The sequence below is a fragment of the Limanda limanda genome, chromosome 19 (assembly GCF_963576545.1).
Source record: "Limanda limanda chromosome 19, fLimLim1.1, whole genome shotgun sequence".
Classification (NCBI taxonomy): domain Eukaryota; kingdom Metazoa; phylum Chordata; class Actinopteri; order Pleuronectiformes; family Pleuronectidae; genus Limanda; species Limanda limanda.
In genome coordinates this window covers 18,270,747-18,291,717 of record NC_083654.1, presented here as the reverse complement: position 1 = coordinate 18,291,717, position 20,971 = coordinate 18,270,747, and the positions used below count along the sequence as shown (strand labels likewise).

Here is a 20,971-nt window from a genome sequence, read left to right as displayed (position 1 = left end):
CCTCATCTGCATCTCTGTTCCTGTGTGGCAACGGGCTGGAAGTGATTTTGTGTCTGTGAATGTGTCAGTTCCTGTTCAGAGTATTTAATATGGTTGTAAATATTTCCCTCGCGTGCTAGCATAGCTGTGAACAAGGTGTCGTTTTCGCGCCCCTGTATGTGTGTGAGTGTACGAGATAACTCAACAATATATGGGCGGATTTACACCAAACTTGGTGAGAACATTACTTGAGAGGCGATCTCCAGATGATTACCGTTTGGAGCTGATTGGTCAAAGGTCAACAAAAATATGGTCGGAAAAACACATTTTCCAAGATTCTCCGATGTCGTGAAAGTGAAGTCAGAAGAGGATGTCAAGGCGCATACATTTATGCCACCAATAAGATACACAATCTACTGCAGGTTTATATTAACCAATCATTCCTATATGGTATAAAATGACATACTTATGAATTGAGTTCAATGTAAACAATGTAGCATGGTGTGGAGGTTATAAATCTGACCTCAGATGCTCTTCAATTAGTTCATGATCATAGCTGTGATAATAAATACTTGTCATGCCGTCACTTTCACTTTCTAGTTGAGACTGAGTCATATGTCACACGTCACCTATTGTTGAGTATCATCGTAAATCTTTCACAACTAAAACACAACAACATTAACACAACTCACTCTGACTCTGAGGCAGACGATATATTCTGTAATGTCATTTTTGAACCTCCTCCAACACATAAAGGATGAATTTAATAAAATAACAGACACTGTTAACATGATGGTGATTTTTTTTTTATTGAACTTAACACTGACTTCCTAAAAGAGGACAAGACTCATGAGGAAAAACTAGAAATGATCCAAATTGAACAATACATCTGTCCAGTGATCAATAACATGCACATCATGGACCACATTGTCAGTAAACACACAGACCTACTGTTGTCCCACAAAGACAAATAAACGTCTTAAATATTGCTTTCATAAATGTGTTTCATTAAAGGATTCATCTGTTCTGGTTAAACTTTCTCTTGATCCCTTTCGGTCTAAAAAAAGGAAAAGAAAAAACACTCCTCACAGCAGATAAAATAAAAATCTGTTCAACACATGATAAATAAAGCCTTTGACATTCATTCTCTGCCCTATAATTGCAAGTAGTGTAAACCTGTTTTCTTCTCATCCTCGCAGAAGCAAAAATAAATCAAAGACCTTTTTCAGTCTAACCTTATTTGTGATGATAAAGGCACATACGCAGTAGCTGGCAAACTAAATTTCTGTAAACTAAGAGGAAAACGTCAACATTTTCACATTAAAAGTTTGTGATCTGCAACAGAGTGTGGCGATTCTGTCGAATAAGGAAAAGTGTTGCAGTGTAGTTGACAGAATAAATAAACATTTTACTCTTCAAAGCTTCTTTCAATCTCAAAAAATAGCCAGAAACGGAGACATAACAATCACAATCTGTCGCTTTTCACTTCACATCCCCCTAAAGAGGGAAACTTTCAGGACATCAAACATTACTACGAAAGAAAAAGAAAGAAAAAGAAATATTTCTGTTAAAGCATAATGCTACGATACCTTCTAGACAATGTTGTGTACCATTCTTGTACCTTAGCCACATTTATTCAACTCATTCAAAATAAAATGTAGCAGCTTGCTCAATTTTCTTTTGACTAAATGTCAATTTGCATCAACAAAAAAAGGAAAAGGAAATGAAAATACTGTAACAGATCTTGGGATGGACGTCCTCATGGCTACATTGCAAAGAGAGTATTAAAGAAAACCGGTGTACTTAAAAAAAAATCAAGAACATAAAATGTAAATCGTGACAAATGAAAACATTGCTGTAAATGTGAATGTTTGAGAAAAGTGCTCAAGCGGTTTAGCAGTCTTCACTTCACCCGTGGCTGTGCATTTCTAAATCGGTTTGTCCTATTTGCTGGTTTCTTTGAGCAGCTCCGCAAACTGGTTCCTGGTTTTTCCACACATCTGCTGTTAACTGGCAGTTGGAAGTTGGAAAAACCTCCAAAAAAATGTAGAGGCCAAACACTTGGGGCTCTAAGACAGTGCTCTTTGTCTGTGTGTGTGTGTGTGTCTGCGTGTGTCTGTGTGTTGTGTGCTGCTCTCACAAAACAGGTCTGACTTGATCTTATTCCTATCACTGAAAGAACCGGGATCTCATCCTCTGGGATCAAACAGTTACGCCCAACTTGACTACACACAGATAGAATCAACATAAAACCTCTCAGCCTTTGTTTGAACCTGTTTGGAGCAGAGATCTCTTGATAAGGGAGGGAACGGCAAATTTCAGGGTCAATTTAACACGACCTTCTGTATTTGACAACTTATCTAATATGATATGAACTGCATGAATAGATTCAACCCGTTTCCACTGGTGCTGAACAGAATTCTTTGCAAACACCATCTCCTTACAACCCTAGGTTTTAGTCTGATGTGAATATTATCAGTTTGAATTTACATTATGAGCTGCAACATGCACTAGATACTGAGAAAACACTATATAGCAGAGGAAAACCCACACAACACATGACTGAAAGACTTAGGAAAGCAAGACCTGACAGAGGTAGCTGACAACACCTAAGTCCAGAATGACACGCACGAGTCTACCTTATAATTAAAGACTCGGAGGGTCACATTTATGAGAGGCACAACCACTCTACGCCAGAAGCTACTACAATTACAGCTCTGGAGAGAAGAGGGCAGGCGAGAGAAGTCCTACCAAACCACCACTTGTGCTGCATCCTAGTGTTCTTTTCCCAAACGACACTCAATTCAAGCTGTGGCGGCAAACTTCCAGAGGGCTTCTCGTTCAAACTCCTCCATCTCCTCCTCCAAGGAGTCATTGTCCTTCTGGCCTTCCAGGACGTCCACCATGTCCTCCAGGACGTCCGCTACGTCCTCAGCGAAGTCGCTGAAACGAACCCTGTCGTGGACAAACACGCCGTCCTCGAAGAACTCCGCGGTCAGCTTTCGAATCTTGTCCTTGTTCTCGGACACAGACCCTTCCAGCTTGCTCAGGTAGCCCTCCAGCAGCTCCTCGAACTCGGGCAGCTCCACGGCGTAGAGACCCTCCTTGCTGGCGCAGTCGTCCACAGAGGTGCAGCCCAGCTGGGGTTTGAAGTTTCGTCTGAGCTTCTGCTCCTGGTCTCTCCAGAAGTCGTTGTGGTTGTACTGGTGAGTCTGGCGGGACTGGTGATGCTGATGCTGATGCTGATGGTTGTGGTTGTGGGATTTCTCCTTCCTCCTGTCCTCTCTGTCCACTCGACGCTCGTCCTTCTTCTTCTCCCACTCGTCCTGGTGTTTCCTCCAGGCCTCTTTGTGCGAGTTTTGCTTCTGAGGCTTCCACTCCTCCTTCTTCTTCTCGTCTTTCTCCTTCCATCCTCCCTCTTTGCCGTGCTTCCACTCTTTCTCTCCTCTCCACTCCTTCTTTTCTTCTTTCTTCCAGTGGTCCCGCTCGACGTTTTTACCTTTGTTCCCTTTCCATTTGGAATCCTGGGGCTTCTTCTTGCCCCACCTCTCGACTTGTTCAGAGAGTGTCTTCTGGATCTCCTCCAAACTGTCGGTGACGTGTTTCCTGCTGCCGCCATGTTTTTTCATCCCCTCCAGTCTCTTTCTGCTCTCCTCCAAAAGCGTCTTCTGTCTCTGGAGTTCCTGCTTCAGCTTGCCTCCCTCGTTCTTTTCCTTTCTCCTCTCGGGCTCAGCTGCTTTCTGGTCACTCTGACCGTTTTTGACACCGGGCTGAGGAGCTGGACCAGGAGTCGCTGGAGGCATTTTTTGATCAACTGTAAAGTGAGTATAAGATATTAAAATTAGAGTGAATAAAAATATCACTGAGAACAGTTTTTATTGCAAAGTACCCTTCTTCTTGCATTTTCATTTTAATAAATATTAAATGATTTGATTTACTTCTCATCATACCTGTGAGCTGGTTGAGTTCTGTCACTCTGGCTCTCAGACTCTCCAGCTCTTTCTTCAGTTCTGGCAGAGACGACAGCTCCTCCTTCAAATTTGCATTTTCTTGTTCCAGATCTGCTTTACCTTGCTCATCTCCGCTTTCTGACACTGATTTAAGTGCCAAGTCCATTTCTTCTTTCTGAGACTGAAAGAGAAACAAAAATAGACGGTTAATCACATCCAGGTTGGACACAATTTGGAAAAGTATTAAATGTAAACATGCCACATATATGTGTATATATATGGCAATGCATTGAGACATCTTGGCCACATAAAACAACATCATTTGCATGAATCTGACACTGACCTGCAGTTGAGCCTCTAGCTGAGCAATGTGTTGGTTTTCCTGTGTCAGTTTATCCAATAACTCTTTCATATCCTGTGGATCACCGCTGAGCCAGTCCTGGATGGAGAATCATTGGCAAATGAATAATACAAATATTTCAAAAATAATCCCGTCTTTTTTATCTTATCATTTGTCTGAAAGTTGTGAGTTTTTCTTAAAGGCCTCACTGTGTGGACACACACGGACAACACATAACACTGAGGTTGAGTAAATGGAAAGAGAGACAGTGCAACAGACCTGGCTTTGTTCTCCATCGCTCAGTTCAGAGGAGTCAAAGTCACCTGTCAGATAAGAAAACACATCGTTCACACAAGTCTGACAACAGGCTGACTTATTGACACAGGCTTCCAGGCAGTTGTACAGCAACATGAGCTTCTTTTGTTGTGAAGTGCATTTCTGAGGCCATGCCAAAGCTACACAGAAACTATTTATTTAGACCAATTATTTGAAATTACTTTTGAATGGTGCGATATGTTTACTTTACCAAGCTAATGGCCTGCACCTCAATTTAAGCACTCTTATCATCCAGTGAGCCCTTCCAAAGTGACAAGGAGTGTTGTGGTACAGTTGGAAACACGTGTTATTAACCACTGCGTGAAGTGTTAGGCTGGATCAGTGCTCGGAGAAGCTACTGAGCATCAGCCAGCTGGTGCAGAAGCTTACACGGCTGACTAATCTAGTACTAGACGCACCATAATCCAGGTCAGAGGGGAAACCTGTTGACACAGTTCATTTTAGTCAACAAGGTCTGAGAACAGACACCATACTCCTGCTGAACACATGCTCATGTATTATTTTAAATACTGGCATTGTCAAATAAGGTAATGCGAAATTTAAAAAAATCACAATAAACCCTAAAACTGTCAAATCTCTTGCAGCAGGTACAAGCAGGTGATACACAGAAAGCCAAAACTGTCACAAAGCATTATTAAGGGTTAGGTAATAAGAGACTTGAATAATAAAAGAAACTAATCTGACTGTAAACATTGAACGGAAGAGACTGAAAGAGCCTGATATTCACTGTCTGAGCCAGAAGACACAAAATATTGCCCGTTGGCCCCAGAGGCTAATTTGTGTCCGGATGAAAGCCGATGGGGTTTGAGATTGGGTAATAAATATCATAATCATGTGTTGTTATTGTTGATACGGAAGCAACTTTCCCTTTATTTGACCATAAAAGCAGAAACACACTGTCAAGCTTTGTTGGACGTAAGAGGAACTCACCTGAGAGGAAGAGGGAACCTAAAAAGAGCAGGATCAGGGCTCCCACAATGCACTTGTTCATGGACAACCATGGCTTCTCCTCCTTCACAGGCAGCTTGAACTCCACTTCCTCGTCCTCCTCGTCCTCGTCTGACGTTCTGGATCTCGGACCCTCAAACGACGGGAGGTTCCTCCTCCTCACGCCATCATCGAAGCCGCTTGTGTCGCCAAAACTAGTGGATGGCTCTGAGAAAAAAGTAGGAACGTGACAAAGAGGAAGCAATGAGTGACTTCAGCAAATTGTCTCCACGTATTTGGCAGCAGCAGAAGAGAAACTAGACTTAATTCCAAAATCATAATTATCTACAGGCAGACTGTCTCACACAAAACACTCAGACTGTAAAAAAGAAGAAAAGTTAGTGCTGCTTGTGGATGTGGATGACATTTAGCCACTAAATTACAACAACAGTAATTTCATGCATGGGAGTTTCTTATTTTCTCAGCTGGGTGTATGCCTCTCTGTAATACTGATAAATCTCTCTCCAGCTGTTGGTGTGACACAGAGAAGAAACACGTGAATCAAATCTGCATGAAGACTCTCTTTTCATTTCTCTAATGAAGGCCCCATGTTCTCTGTGTGGCAGCTGGTTTATAGAGATGGAACCAAATATACACATAACTTGTTTATACGACTTTGTAAACTACACAATGAACGTGACGTGTCATCGAACTTAAGATGAGTCCGGCTTTGTTACTTGGTCTTGAAACCCTGAGTCACAATCTGGTTTCATGTTTTTTCTTAAAACTGTTTTTCTTATGTGTGGTGTATTTATTATGTTTTTATGTTTCTATGTTCATTGTATGCACCAATAACCAGAGCAAATTCCAGATAGGTGTTAACCTACTTGGCAATAAATACCTTCTGATTCTGATATTGTGCATGTTTGTACATTAGCCAGTGTTCAAAGTACACCAAAGCACACACAGATATTCCAGCAAATCTACACAAAGCCCTCAATTATTCTAGCCTTGACATATCGTTCACGCAGCATCCATTCCATACCATCTTCTTCCTCTTCTTCTCCCCCCTCCTGCTCCCCTGTCTCCCAAGTCTCTGTTGCCTCTTCCTCTACCGCTGCCTCCTCCTCCTCTTCCTCTACTGAACCAACAGTCTCTGGTGCAGGACTTTCAACCACGGGCTCCTCTGCCTCTACTGAACCAACAGTCTCTGGTGCAGGACTTTCAACCACAGGCTCCTCTGCCTCTACTGAACCAACAGTCTCTGGTTCAGGACTTTCAACGACTGGCTCCTCTGCCTCTACTGAACCAACAGTCTCTGGTGCAGGACTTTCAACCACGGGCTCCTCTGGCACCAGGCTCTCTGGGGCAGGGCTCGGCAGCTCTATGCTTACTGGAGCAAAGCTAACAGCAGCATCGACATGAGACGGAGGATTGATGGCTGTGATGGTCTCTGTGGCAACGTTAACCTCGGGTTCAACGTCGAAGTCCGGACTCTCCTCAGCGGGACTCACAAGATCCTGCTCTACATCAGCAGGCGTGTCAAACGTTGGGTTTGCAGAGACAGGGAGATCAGTCACGGCAGCAGAGCAGGACTCTTCAAACTCAGATGGGGGTAGTTCAGCAGCAATAATATCAAGTTGAGCCTCCATGTCAATGCTGGTGACAAAGGGTGTGGCTCCGAGGAGTTCGTTGTCACTGCAGGGCGAGCTGGTGTCAATCTCGTGAATAACTGGAGCCTGGCTCTCCATGTCGAGGTCTGGGAGGGGGTCCAGGGGGTCGTGTGGAAGAGGACTCATCTGGACCGGACTAGAAGGGATGGGACCTTCACTGGACTCTGGAGACGTCTCCTGACAAACCTACAAGTAGAGAGAGGGACATTCGTTGCCATGAAGGTGTCTCTTCTGAAATAAAGGCATATGATTTAGTTTCCCGTGTACCTGTCTGTCATTTAATGGATTCCTACGTTGCTCAAAGTGACAATTTCATGAGAAAAGTTCTCAAGTGTTACATGTATAATAGGCAGTTGCATATACGACTGGGAAAGTCAACAAAGTTAAAAACCAGCATTTGATCGAGCATCACACTCAATTGAGCACCGAGCATGACTGAAGAAAACATTTAATTAGACTGGTTTCTATAAATATGTGCAAATTAGATTAGCTTGATTGAACTTAAGAGGACTATCGGGCTTTGGTGGAGATAAACGCTCCACTGAGTTCCAATGTAATTATATTAAAAGATCTGGCCTGTGCTTGACTGTTAAAACTCCACTGCAGTTACATTTTGCTGGAGAGTAAGTATGCAAATGAGGTCTGATTACACAATCAAACAAGAATGAACACGGGACAACAACCTCACAATTGCATAAGCAAATATACTCTGGGCTAGGATTTGTTCTTGATACATTGTTTGGTATTGGCATGATAACAAAAAACAAATTAACATCTATACTAATTAAGATTATTACGTTGTTTATTGTGTACTAACCTGATGGCCTTCCTCTGACAGGACAGTCTCGACCGGAATGTCACTTGGTCTGAACTCCACAGCAGCTCCTGAACGAAGATCAACACAGCGTCAGACTTTAATATGAAATGCATGATGTCACACAACCCATAACCGCAGATCTGGCTCCGGCTCTGTTGGCTGTCAGTTACCTGCCAGCTCCTCGGAGAGACTGGCGACGTCGCCCAGGCTCTCTGTGCCGTCGTCCACGGGCCCGACATTCTCAACTGCAGCTTCCTGTGGAGAAAGACGACCCAAAAAGGTCAGGCTTCCCACAAGCATTAACATTAACACCTGTAGTGCAGGAATTGGCAATGCTGACCTTGACATTTACCAGCACAACCGTTAAAAGGCTGCGAGCTCGCCCAAGCACATAAATGCCCGGACTGACGGGTGTAGTGATAATTCTAGTTGATCACAGTTGTAGCGTTTCATGTTGTTGTCTTGATTGATGCTAGGTAATCAGATTACTTCCATAAGTATTTCTGACAACTGCTGCTACAAACGACAGTTCGTTTGACTTATTGTCAAATTACACGTTATACATGCTACTATATAATTCTACATTGTGAAGTAAACACTCATATTAATGGATTACAATGTGTCTTGTTTTCTCCTTTACGCTAATAAATGGAACTCATAGAAACTATTACCCCTCTGTCTTACATATCGAAATTCGACTGCACCACATACAACAACCAAAACTGAGCAATATAACCATCATGAGGGTAGAATTGTTTTTGAAGGGCTGCTGTATTATCCTCTTTTTGAAATTATGAGGTGTTCTGAATTCAATTTATGTAATTTAATATATATTCTGAGGAGGATCTTTGGTTAACAATATCAATAATTTTGTCCTGAATCATTTGATTTAACACATACACCATAAATACACTAACAAAATAAAGTCAGTGGCTTACAGATTAACAAATACACACACATGTCATGATTGTACATTGGACCTAGACAGAGCTTAATCAATTGGCCACAACTTTCGCTGTGATTTCCTCAGCGTCTCACGGCTGCAGGTCACTGTTGTGTGCCCTGGATCTGGGGGTCTTACCTCTGGGGACAGGAGGGTCCAGCTGTTGGTGGAGGACGAGCTGCTCCCTGTGCTGCTGCTGTGGTCAGACATCGCCGCCTGCAGGCTCACTTCGGCACAGCACGCTGGCAGATCCGGCTCAGTGATATCCTGCAGACAGAAACATGGTCAACACGCCTGGTGCATATAATACGACACAACACATGCATTGTTGGGAACACAACTATCATCCACATGCATTCATCTGACTGTAGCTTAGGTTATTACAGACACAACAAGCAGCATATGCATTGTGTTACATTCTGTCTTCTCACCTGCAGTGTGTTGCTGGTTGTTACATAACACACACTCCAGGAGGACGGGATTGTGTATCTCAGGGACTAGTTCGGGATCTGAATCGTCGCACCCATATGGAATTAGCAGCAGATTGCCCTGGTTACGCAACAATATGGAGGCGCCCACACGATCGAGCTGCGCAGTTACAGCAGCAGCTTCCAGTCCCATCGAACCAGGAACCAGCTGATCACATTCACTCCATCACATCCTCCATTGATCCAGAGCACCCCGTTGTTCCTTCTCAAACACCCCCCCAAACATGGCGAGCAGCCCCCCGGGGATGCAGGTTCGAGTCCCACTCACTCACCTGGAGCTCGGGTGTTCCTCCGCAGCGAGCAGGGTCGGACATGATGGTTCTGCGGTTGTTGTAGCAACCGGATTCAAAGCTGAGACGCGATGGTAAACAAAGGATGGTGGACTGGGATCTGTCTCCCACTCCCCCAGTCTTCCGTGTTCCCACTCACACACACACCCACCCCCCCCTTAGCGTCACATTAACAACACAAACAAACACACACACACGGGTCTATTTACCGGAGCTGCTTCACCTCTGTTTCCCTCCGCGTCGCCTTCTTTTGTGTGTTTGGGTTATTTCTCCTCTTCTTCTCTCTTCTTCCGCTGAACTTGGGAACTTTGGGAATTCCACGCTGCGTCACGTCGACCACTGCGCCGTCTCGTCCAATGGGAGCCCGGCGTAGCCCCCGCAGGGCCCGCCCCCGCAGCGAGGCTGGACCAATCAGGGGAGAAGTGTCGCGTCAGGGTAAAAGAGACGAGGGGTCAGGTTGATTGACAGCTGCAGGTGATAGATAGAGGATAGAGGCCTGGGTGTGTTGATAATGCAGCTTCATGTGTGACCCATGCACCCACACACACACACAGACACACACAGACACACACACACACATGGTATATATATACACTACAGGGAGAGGCTGCCTGCACCAGCCACACACTGACACGTCCTCAGAGTTATATTTACTCTGAGGGACTTTACCACATGGACATCCCCTCCGCTCCCGTTGCTCCTGTGTGGACGTTCATTTCATCATCTGACTCCTTCTCTATTATTAGTTTCTTTCTCACATGTACACGTTTCTATACCCTCAGGCCATCGTGTTCCTAAACGCACAACAAGAACAACCATCTGTTTTCTGGCCTGCTTGCACTTTCTTTGGAAAAACAACCGACACACAATAAATGTACATACACATGTTCTTTAACTATTCACACACACTCCATACAGTTAAAGTTGTTACTTAATTTGCAGCGAATGTCACACTGCACCTTGTGTTTTGTTGTTGAGATATCTATGTTTTGTTCTTTATCTTATGACTATGTTTTACCTATATCCTATGAATAATATCAGATAATGCTTATGCTCGGTTGTTTGTTTCTTAGAATGAATAACTGTACATACACATGTTCACTAACTATTCACACACACTCCACACGGTTAAAGTTGTTACTTCTTTTGCAGCGAATGTCAAACTGCACCTTCAGTTTTGTATTGTATTGTATTTTATTTTTTTTGTTATAGTAAGCTCTTTCTACCTTGCCTTGATTTTAATAAATCATAGTATATTGTCATAGATCATAGACCTAAATCATAGTATATACTCATAGCATATTATATTATCTATTGTATAGTCAAATACTTATATTTATACCTCTACTATATATCATATCATATTATATCATATTCTTTGTATATTCTTTGTATATATAAGTCTATATACACATATTTATACATGTGTACATGTTATTATTATTATATTTACTATTATTATTATATATACTGTTGCTGCCATTATAACTATATACTGCTTTTATATTGGTATAATTACTATCATATATAAATATATATTATGTTATATTATATACTATATATACTGTACTATTTTTATATACTGTCTAACAGTAACATTACCATCATCTTGCCACTGCACCTTATCTACCTATTTATCTTGTGTTTCTGTTTTTTATTCTTTCTACCTCAATATTTTTTATTTTATTTTATTGTATTGTATGTTATTGTATTCAAATATACCGGCTGCTATGACGACTTAATTTCCCTTCGGGGATGAATAAAGTAATCTATCTATCTATCTATCTATCTATCTATCTATCTATCTATCTATCTATCTATCTATCTATCTATCTATCTATCTATCTATCTATCTATCTATCTATCTATCTATCTATCTATCTATCTATCTATCTATCTATCTATCTATCTATCTATCTATCTATCTATCTATCTATCTATCTATCTATCTATCTATCTATCTATCTATCTATCTATCTATCTATCTATCTATCTATCTATCTATCTGTCTATCTATCTGTCTATCTTTCTATCTATCTAATAAACTATTCCACTGCTGAGCGGTTTCTTCTTGTACAACAACTTCACATTGTACTGTGGACTCTGTGTTAACTGCATATGACAAATAAAACTTGAGACTTGAAACCTACATGTCCGCACATGGCTGGATTAGCCGACAGCAATCAGATGTAGCAGGCAACTTCGCCCCATGTTTAATGAATTGAAACTGTCATATATAATGGGGGTCTGTAGGTGCCCTAACCCAACAACAGTTTTCACAGGTGCTTGAGGGATGAATACAGTCATGCCTCTGCATGTATGAGAGAGAGAGAGAGAGAGAGAGAGAGAGAGAGAGAGAGAGAGAGAGAGAGATGTATGTAATGAGAACCCACACAAATCACTGCCATTAAAATGATGTGCTTTACCAGAAGTTGGTTATTTTTTTTTTTTAATATAAGTGACAAAACTATACGATAAAAATAAATAAATAGGCAAGTTAATATATGAATAAATATAAATACATGAATATAGTCAAGTTTGATCAGGTTAATATACTCAAATTCAAAAATAAGGTAAAACCTTATAGTGTTGCAGACTAGGTGTTGCAACAAGGAAAAGGCCTGGGGTCAAAATGAATCAACATGACGCTAACTTTTGTTTAAAATTTGGAAAAATATTTCAATAAAACTCTACAACTATTCACCTCTGTCAAAAGATGAACCCTCTAAACCCTGATAAAAAGTTCCTCTCCACAGAACAAAACAGAACTCTCAGCTCACTCCTGCAATAACTGTGAATTTGCACATGTAATATACATATTGTATTTGGAATGTCATGTTCCTACCTAACTCATTACATTATTTTTAAATGCAAACAACTAGTGCACACTTGTCTCTTGTTCTGGTTTTTAAGTCTCTCTCTCTCTTTCTCTGTCTGTCTGTTTATCTCTCTCTCTGTCTGTCTCTCTCTCTCTCTCTGTCTGTCTGTTTATCTATCCCTCTCTCTCTCTGTCTGTCTGTCTGTCTATCTTTATCTTTCTCTGTTTATCTATCCCTCTCTCTGTCTGTCTGTCTGTTTTTCTATCCCTATCTCTCTCTGTTTGTCTGTTTACCTATCTCTCTCTCTGTCTGTCTGTTCACCTATATCCCTCTCTCTCTCTCTGTCTGTTTCTCTCTCTCGCTCTCTCTCTCTGTCTGTCTGTCTGTTTATCTATCCCTCTCTCTGTCTGTCTGTTTAGCTATCCCTCTCTCTCTCTGTTTGTCTGTTTATCTCTCTCTCTCTCTCTGTCTGTTCATCTATCCCTCTCTCTCTCTGCCAGTCTGTCTGTCTATCTCTTTCTCTGTCTGTTCATCTATCCCTCTCTCTCTATCTGTATGTTCATCGCTCTCTCTGTCTATCTGTCTGTTCACCTCTCTCTCTGTCTGTCTGTCTGTTCATTTATCCCTCTCTCTCTGTCTGTTTATCTCTCTCTATCTCTCTCTCTGTTTATCTATCACTCTCTCTCTATATATATTTATCTAGCTCGCTCTCTCTCTCACTGTCTTTCTGTTCATCTCTCTCTCTCTCTGTCTGTCTGTCTGTTCACCTCTCTCTCTCTCTCTCTCTCTCTCTCTCTCTCTCTCTCTCTCTCTCTTTCTCTCTGTCTGTCTGTTCATCTATCCCTCTCTCTCTCTCTGTCTGTTTATCCATCTATCCATCTTTCTGTGTCACTGGTGCAACAATAACATCAAACTGTTTCCTATTTAAATTCGGGCCTCGTGGCTCCATATCAAAAAAACCTTTGGGATGTTTCCTCCAACCAATCGGAACGCACTGTGGCGATGGCGTAGATTTCCTGCGACGGACCCAACTGACCAATGGCAGGAGAGCTGCTCACTTCCATTGGCCAATGCGGTGGGGCGAAGTGTATTTGAACGGTGAGGAGCGGGCTCGCCGACATTCGAGAGGGAAACAAAGGAGGCGGAAACGTCCCGCATCTTGCATCGCGTCAAAAAGCTGGAATAAGTCGCTGTGACCGCGTCGGGAGAAGCTGTCAACTCTCCAGGTAACTTCTCCTCCCGGATGCTCGCCTGCTTCATCCGCAGAAACGTCCCATTCCACTGTTTACACCCGAGTTGCCACGATATACAAACTCTAATTCCTCTCAGGCTAACTTTAGCGATGTTAGCTTAGCACGACTCGGCTAGCATGACGACCTGCAGCTCGCTGTCATGCTCCATGTTAAAGTGTGTGTAGCTAATGTGTGTTTAACGTGTGTGACTGAATGTTGACTAACACTTGATAATACCTCTCCACCAGATTCCATCATGTCTTACAAACAGATCTACTACTCGGACAAGTACGACGATGAGAAGTATGAGTACAGGTGAGTACCACATGTACTTTATAAGTGTCAGTGTTATTCCACAGCAAATATAAGTACACACAAGGCTACATTGTGTGTAGTTTTAGATAAATAAACCTATGCTGTGCTCTGCTTAAAAATGTTCGGTGATGATGCTAAGAGTGTTGCAGCAGAAAGATTGAAGGACATCCATAAAATATATTAAAACTCTCTTAGTTTTAGTTTTATACAAAATAAGAACACATAATAAAAAGAAAAGGAGTTGAGAAATTAAAAGAAATAACACAGAATGCAAACAGTAAGTCTTCATCCTCTAAAGCCTTTTCTGCCAAAGACATGAATAATGTTTTTTTGCTTATCATACAACAATGTTAATGCAGAACATCTCTTTTTGTAGTATTCACATTGCAGAGCAGCATCATGGTTTAGGATCCACTGCTTTTACACTTCTGTTAAACATGTGTGTGATCCCTCCACAGACATGTCATGCTGCCCAAAGACATCGCAAAGCGTGTTCCCAAAACCCACTTGATGTCTGAGACCGAGTGGAGGAACCTGGGGGTCCAGCAGAGCCAGGGATGGGTGCATTACATGATCCACCAGCCAGGTAGGTCCTCTCCAAGCTGGGACACCGGGCGCATCACAACAACTTGTCTAAAAGATACCAGGAATAAAAAGTTGCCCTATATACAGGGTTCCCGCGGGGTCTTAAAAAGTCTTAAAAGGTCTTACATTTAATAATTGAAATTTTAGGCCTTAAAAAGTCTTAAAAAGGTCTTAAATTTGATTCGGCCAGAGCTGAGAAGTTAGAGGTTTTGTAGTGTAAGATGGGATGTTTAATTTCCTTCTCTGGACATGTTTTATGGAACATCCTTTTATTTCAATTTATTTCAGCATGTTTAATGCATGTATAAAGCTTGTTTAAAGCTTGTGTATTGTTATTGTTATGTTGAGTGGGTATACATTTACTTTGTAAGTAATTCTGTGACTTATTTCTTCTTTCATTGTAATTTTCCTTCATACTTTTTGCCAGTATAGTCGTGAAATAGGTCTTAAATTCTATTCAAAGTGGTCTTAAAAAGGTCTTAAAAAGTCTTAAATGTATCTTGTTAAAACCTGTAGGAACCCTGTATATATCACATGTAGATATGAACCTGGTTTTGTTCGTCAACTTTTGACCGGGCCGCCTTTCCTTCCAGGGTCCTCACGCTTTGGATCAATCTCCCTGAGAAAATCTATTTTTAAGTGCCTTTAAGACATATTTTTATATATATATATATGCTTTTTCCTAACCCTGATAGTTTATTTTTAACATTAAATAATGTTTTGATTTTATCTAGGGACAAGGGCTGATTTAATTTCGCTCATATTAGATTAGATTCAACTTTATTGTCATTGCACAGTACAAGTACATATGCAACGAAATGCAGTATAGCGTCTAACCAGAAGTGCAAAAAAAAGCCAGTAAAGTGCCAATATTGTGCATATATTGCAGAGTATTGTGCATATTAAAGTGAAAATGTAACAAATAGGATCTGTACAGTAGAAATATATATATATATATATATATATATATATATATATATATATATATATATGGAATATAACAGTATAACAGGAATTGTAAGATATAAGGACAATGAATACACTGAGCAGGCTAATAATATAAATATATATATAAATATGAATACACTTTAGGAAGGATAATACAGTATAAAACAGTATAAAAAAACAAAGTAACAGTCAGTGCAATGTATGAATGATCAAATGTTCAGTGGTTGGAGGAGGGGGTGTGGCACCTGTCATATGTTACATATGACATCTGTTAATATCTGTTAATTAGGGCCCGAGCACTGGCATCAAAGTTCAGGTGAGACCCTATCGAAATTGTAAGGATTATTATTATTATTATTCAGGCAAATTAATTGGCTTTTTGAGGGCTTTAACATGCTCAAATTCTTACTAAAATTTGCAGAAAGTTAGAAAGTGGTGAACATTTACGTATTCTGGAGGAATTTTCAATGGGTGTCGCAAAATGGCTCAACGGTCCCCCCCGAGACCCCCCGAATGTGTTCACATTGACCGATCTGCACAAAAATCGATACACAGGTGATTCATGACCAGACAAACAAAAAAGTATGTAGGTGCAATTGGAAAAACGCCACAGGAAGCCTGCTATTTTGCATTAGGGGCCATTTTGGACATATTCCACATTTTTACTTTGATGTACTTTTACTTCGGTTTATATTTCCCCCCCAAAGAAACAGTCGGGTTTTTCGCTCGATCTGTCGTATTACGGCTGCATGTCTTCTCTCCTCACTCCTATCGTTCATTAATCGTAATCAAGATAGAACTTTTGAAAGTAGTGATATTGATTTGTAGTCATATTGCCCTATTTTTTTATCTTGTTTTCACTCTTTCCTCATCTGTACTCACTTTTATTTTCTGTATCTGTGCTCTATTGGTTTTTAATTGGTTATTATTATTTGCTATTAACCGCCTCCCATTGTTTTCCTTACATTTTAACGTGTAAAGCACCTTGGTAATGTATTTTTTTAAATGGGGCTTTCTAAATAGTTTATTATTAGAATTCTGCTGCTGGCGCTAGTAGCAAATATCACCAGACTGTTTGAGGCAAGTCTTGGTTTTTGTTAGTAAATATCATCAGGATTTGTTTAGCACTAAAGTTTTTACAAGTTACAACATTAACAAACTGTGCAAAGAGACTTTAAGAGATTAACCTGTAATCTGAAGCTGTTGGATTGAAAGTGTTTTAATATATTTCCCCTAAAGTATAATACTGTAATAAATGAGCTGTCACTAGGTTTTGGCTCCAATAATATGTGAAAATGGATTTGAATCTTCACCAAAGTAAAGGATGACACAGGGTTAAAGTTTCTTCTACTGTCACATATCTATAAAACAACGTCTGTATGTTCTCAGAGATATAGTTTTGACTAATTATAAACAGAAACTAGGCACATGACACATTATAGAAGACTAGAGCTATTCATTATGTTTAATAATGTGTTTTTTATTCAACTGATCTTTAGGCTACTCAGAGAAAAAAGAGGAAAATGAATGCCACAGTTCAGAAATCCCAACGTTGCTATTTATATTTGTCACGTTGGCTGGAGGACTATTTTGTCTAGTTTGATCAGCTGAGCAAATGATTGGCTTTTTTGTTGTATGAAAAAAAAATCCTTTAATGACTTGTCGGGTGTCTTGCATTCAAACGTGCACTTGTACACCTTGTTGAAGAGGTGTGTCAGTTATTGGTTAACATTTTAATGGGTTTGGTTCCCACAAGCATATGGACAGCAGATGTGAAGTCACACCTTCCATTAAAACCAGAAACGGTGTAATGGCCGTTCCAAGAGTCGAGTTTCCCCACTGATAAAAGCATCACAGATGTTCAAGTATGATTATCTCTGCTGACATATTGCCCTTCTCTTTTGCTTCCGCCTCCAGAGCCGCACATCTTGCTGTTCCGGCGCCCTCTGCCCAACCAAAAAGCATAAGTGAGCGATGCTCCGGGTCCTCAGAAGATCAGCCCCACTCGAGTGCTACAGATCAACGCATCAGAATAGGGATCATGCTGTCAGACTACCAAGGTCTCTTGTGGTAGGTGACTTGTAATGTGGGCCTGATCACAGTGGACCTGGATAAGGACTATCACACTTATGAACAATGGTTGTGGAACGGAGTTTGCCTCGAAGGAACAAAATCATCACCATTCTCGTGGGGGAAAAGACTTGTGCACGTGGTAACAGCAACACACTGTTTGCCTGAACCATTCAGATCAGCCAACACTGTCCCTTCGACTGAATCTGTCCATCCAACTTGCCCAACCTGCCTGGACATTTGAGCTTTTTAGAACAATTGTCAAAAGATGTGGGGAATCAAACTTGTACAAACATGTGAGTTATTCGAACAGAGTGCATCCTGGGTAAAGCTCCGGTCACACAGCACGAGCCAGGTAGGAAAGTTGGATCCTAAATTCAGTTTCACTCACCTTTGAAATGTCAAACTGGGGTTTTACATATTGCTGCTCCGTTTAAATGACGCTGTCAATCAGCATTTAACAATTTGTAATATACACGCAAGGCTGAATCTATAGCTGTCACCTAGAAACTAGTTCTGATCACTTTTTTCCAGAAGAGCGTTCATCAGATTAAGGCCTATTTAAAACACACTTTTGTTGATGGGTGGATTGTACTAGTGAGCTGCTCGGTATTTATGAATGTTTTGACATCTCTGAAATAAATGTAAACTTTAAAATCTAATGAGTGCAGACGTGTGTCTCGACAGTATTTGGAGTTCACTGCTTCTGTGTGGTTACGCTGGTCCACTCGACTCGTAAGATAAATACTTAAAAAGAAAACATCCCGGCAGTTGGCGGCTCTAATGGAAAACGCGACCCTACAATGCTCTTATAGAATAAGTGGAGATCACAGATGTTGGAAAGGCTGCCTCACTTATTTGTTTCGTGTTGTATGAGATCGTTTGAGGCACTTTGTCTGTGACATTTCTCCTTTTGAATACCTGCACCCACCTGTAAGTACTGATCTGTCGATGCCTTACTTCCACTCACTGAGCTGCTCTGCTGTCATGTGACGATTTTTGCCTTAAAGTTCTTCAGTGACGTTGTACATTTTGTTGAGTCTGAGACACGTGCAGCCAAAGAGCTGCTTTTCTTTTTCAGGGTCATACAATCTATGTTTGTGGAAAGTCGTGATGTATTCTCTGAAACCTGATATCTTTGGATTGAGTGTACGAAGGGGAATGACCCGGTCTGTTAACACCAGACTACTGGATTACTACAGATGAAGTGTAGAGTTGATCATGCCTCACTTTGCATTGTAACATGTTGCAGCTGCATTGAAATGTACTCGTCTGTTTTTGCTTAATGTTTTTTGAATAGTCTGTGCTGGAATATCTACACATATCTTCACTTTACTGTCTTAGCTTTTATCCAATCATGTCGTGTTTGGTTAAAAAAAACAAAATCAACCAGACAACAGCATGAAATTCTTCTGACTACGCTCTTATTTCTCCTCTGTTTCCTGTCTCTGTCAAAATGTAAAATAAAGGAAGCTCACATTTGGGCAGCATCAGGTGATTTTAATGTCCTTTCCAACAGCCGACGACAAACCTCCTGTTAACTGCACGTTACGCCTGTCACACCAGACATTTGAAAACCACAAAGACAATGATGTGCACCTCCTCTGCCAGTTGAAACCTGTCACGTTGTTGTATGGATTTCATTTAATTTCATGCCAATGTGATGTGCACAAGGCAAACCCACAAAAGCACAGCGAAATCAATCAGGCTTATTGTAACATCTCTTTGTGCTTATACCGCTCAGAAAATAAATTTAAATCTAGTTTAAATGCAAAATGATTTCTTATACAATTGTTGAGTACACCAGAATATTTTGTACTAGGTCTTAAATATGTTTAGGTATTTTTTTTTATTTTGTCGACTCTACTTCAATCACAATTTAAAATGAGTTTTCCACAAGAGCTGTTTTAGTGGCATTCTCTCAACGATCCAGATATTTGAGCGCTGTAAGACTGCTAACAAGACGCACGTGGAACTGATTCTACAAACACTGGGTCTGAATTGACCTCATTCCACTCAGCCTAGCTGTGGGAAGGACTCAATACTCCACGGTCTCTGCCTGCAGTTTGAGGGATAATGTGACATTTCAGGCTTATTCTCTACTCCGCTAACTCACTGCATCTTCAATTATGGGGAAGTCTAAGTAATTCTGGGGCTCTGATATTCATTCATATCTGTTGAACTTTACATAAATCTAGAATTCCATTTATTAGAATTATATTAAAAGGTTATTTAAACCTGCATACACCCTATTATATATGTACAATGACATGGTTTTCTGTAAATGACTTCCAGTAAATTCAAAGCTTCTGTTTGACTCAACGTCTGCTGTAAAGTTTCCATGTGTATGATAATCGGGTGTTGGGATCTCACTCTACCTATTGTAGTATAATGGGATGAGCCCTGCTGCTATAAAGCTGTGATCTGACAAAATGTGCAGGCGTGTGTGCCAGATGGCTCACTCTGTGAATATGTGATATTACGGTGTGTACAGTTGGTGGTTTTCCAGTGTCACAGCGATACAGCATCTGTTGTCTGGCACTGTGACCGGACTCTTGTTTTACTTATTAGTCGCCTGTAATTCAATTCCAATTCCTCCATGTGTAATCTGGGTCTCGTTCACGGGTAAACGTCTTTGTGAGCGTAATGGACAAAATATTTTACTGAATGGGCGAGTCGTTATACTGGGAGGTCATAATGGGAGAGGCAGACGCAGCATCTGCCGCCCATTTAGCATTTATACATGCTGTGGATTATTGCTGAACAGAGGTTTTAATGAACAGACCGGATCATTCAGAGGATTTGTTGTTCATTTTAAGAGGATTCAGCTCTTCGTAAATTAACTTTTCTTCTCTAAGAGCCTGTGATAAAAGGCAGTTTATTCCCTTGTAAGAATTTAAATCCTGAACTAGCAGATATATGACAGCAGTCATGACGAAATCCTCATATGACGAATATGACTTAGTTACACAAATGTTTAGCAATCAGTCGTTTTCATTTAAGCAGCCAAACCCTGGAAGGGATTGTTGTCGTCTGTGGTGTTCATATTAAATTAAAAATCAATGAGAAATTCCTATTTATCATCATGCTGAGTTTCATTTGACTTAATTCTCCTTGTCAGCGCATAATAATCAAATTGACTTATTCATTAATCCATTCACACAATAATGAAATTCTCAAAAGAGCAGGATGTGAAAAACGGAGCCTCAAGGATGTCTCTGCTGTGATGCAGTTTCACACATTAGACTGTGGAGGGCAG

At 40.9% G+C, this 20,971-nt stretch overlaps 2 protein-coding genes across 4 annotated transcripts; one reads left to right on the top strand and one right to left on the bottom strand.

Moving 5' to 3' along the window:
• Window positions 1-763: 763 nt before the first annotated feature.
• pbxip1a (pre-B-cell leukemia homeobox interacting protein 1a) lies at window positions 764-10,068 on the bottom strand. Of its 3 annotated transcripts, none has more exons than XM_061092948.1 (10): window positions 9,953-10,068; window positions 9,104-9,232; window positions 8,193-8,277; window positions 8,023-8,090; window positions 6,578-7,391; window positions 5,536-5,760; window positions 4,549-4,592; window positions 4,273-4,368; window positions 3,930-4,110; window positions 764-3,793 (listed from the first exon to the last, which is right to left on the bottom strand). In XM_061092948.1, the coding sequence occupies exons 2-10, from the start codon at window positions 9,173-9,175 to the stop codon at window positions 2,784-2,786; spliced, it is 2,595 nt and encodes an 864-aa protein (XP_060948931.1). In that variant the 5' UTR covers window positions 9,176-9,232; window positions 9,953-10,068; the 3' UTR covers window positions 764-2,783. The 3 variants fall into 3 exon arrangements, with proteins under 3 accessions (XP_060948931.1, XP_060948930.1, XP_060948932.1); XM_061092947.1 differs by lacking the exon at window positions 9,953-10,068 and adding an exon at window positions 9,726-9,863; XM_061092949.1 differs by lacking the exon at window positions 9,953-10,068 and adding an exon at window positions 9,397-9,417.
• Window positions 10,069-13,360: 3,292 nt separating this feature from the next.
• On the top strand, window positions 13,361-18,977 carry cks1b (CDC28 protein kinase regulatory subunit 1B). Its single transcript, XM_061093021.1, has 4 exons — window positions 13,361-13,788; window positions 14,043-14,109; window positions 14,568-14,695; window positions 17,560-18,977. The coding sequence occupies exons 2-4, from the start codon at window positions 14,051-14,053 to the stop codon at window positions 17,607-17,609; spliced, it is 237 nt and encodes a 78-aa protein (XP_060949004.1). The 5' UTR covers window positions 13,361-13,788; window positions 14,043-14,050; the 3' UTR covers window positions 17,610-18,977.
• Window positions 18,978-20,971: the final 1,994 nt, after the last annotated feature.

Excerpts from the sequence above, each read along its gene's own strand:
- pbxip1a (XM_061092947.1), bottom strand. The coding sequence starts at position 9,767 with ATGTCCGACCCTGCTCGCTGCGGAGGAACACCCGAGCTCCAG. Across the intron at positions 8,091-8,192 it reads TCTCTCCGAGGAGCTGGCAG|GAGCTGCTGTGGAGTTCAGA; the intron begins GTAACTGACAGC and ends ATCTTCGTTCAG. Across the intron at positions 3,794-3,929 it reads AGAACTCAACCAGCTCACAG|TTGATCAAAAAATGCCTCCA; the intron begins GTATGATGAGAA and ends CTCACTTTACAG.
- cks1b (XM_061093021.1), top strand. The coding sequence starts at position 14,051 with ATGTCTTACAAACAGATCTACTACTCGGACAAGTACGACGATGAGAAG. Across the intron at positions 14,110-14,567 it reads GATGAGAAGTATGAGTACAG|ACATGTCATGCTGCCCAAAG; the intron begins GTGAGTACCACA and ends ATCCCTCCACAG. Across the intron at positions 14,696-17,559 it reads TTACATGATCCACCAGCCAG|AGCCGCACATCTTGCTGTTC; the intron begins GTAGGTCCTCTC and ends TTCCGCCTCCAG.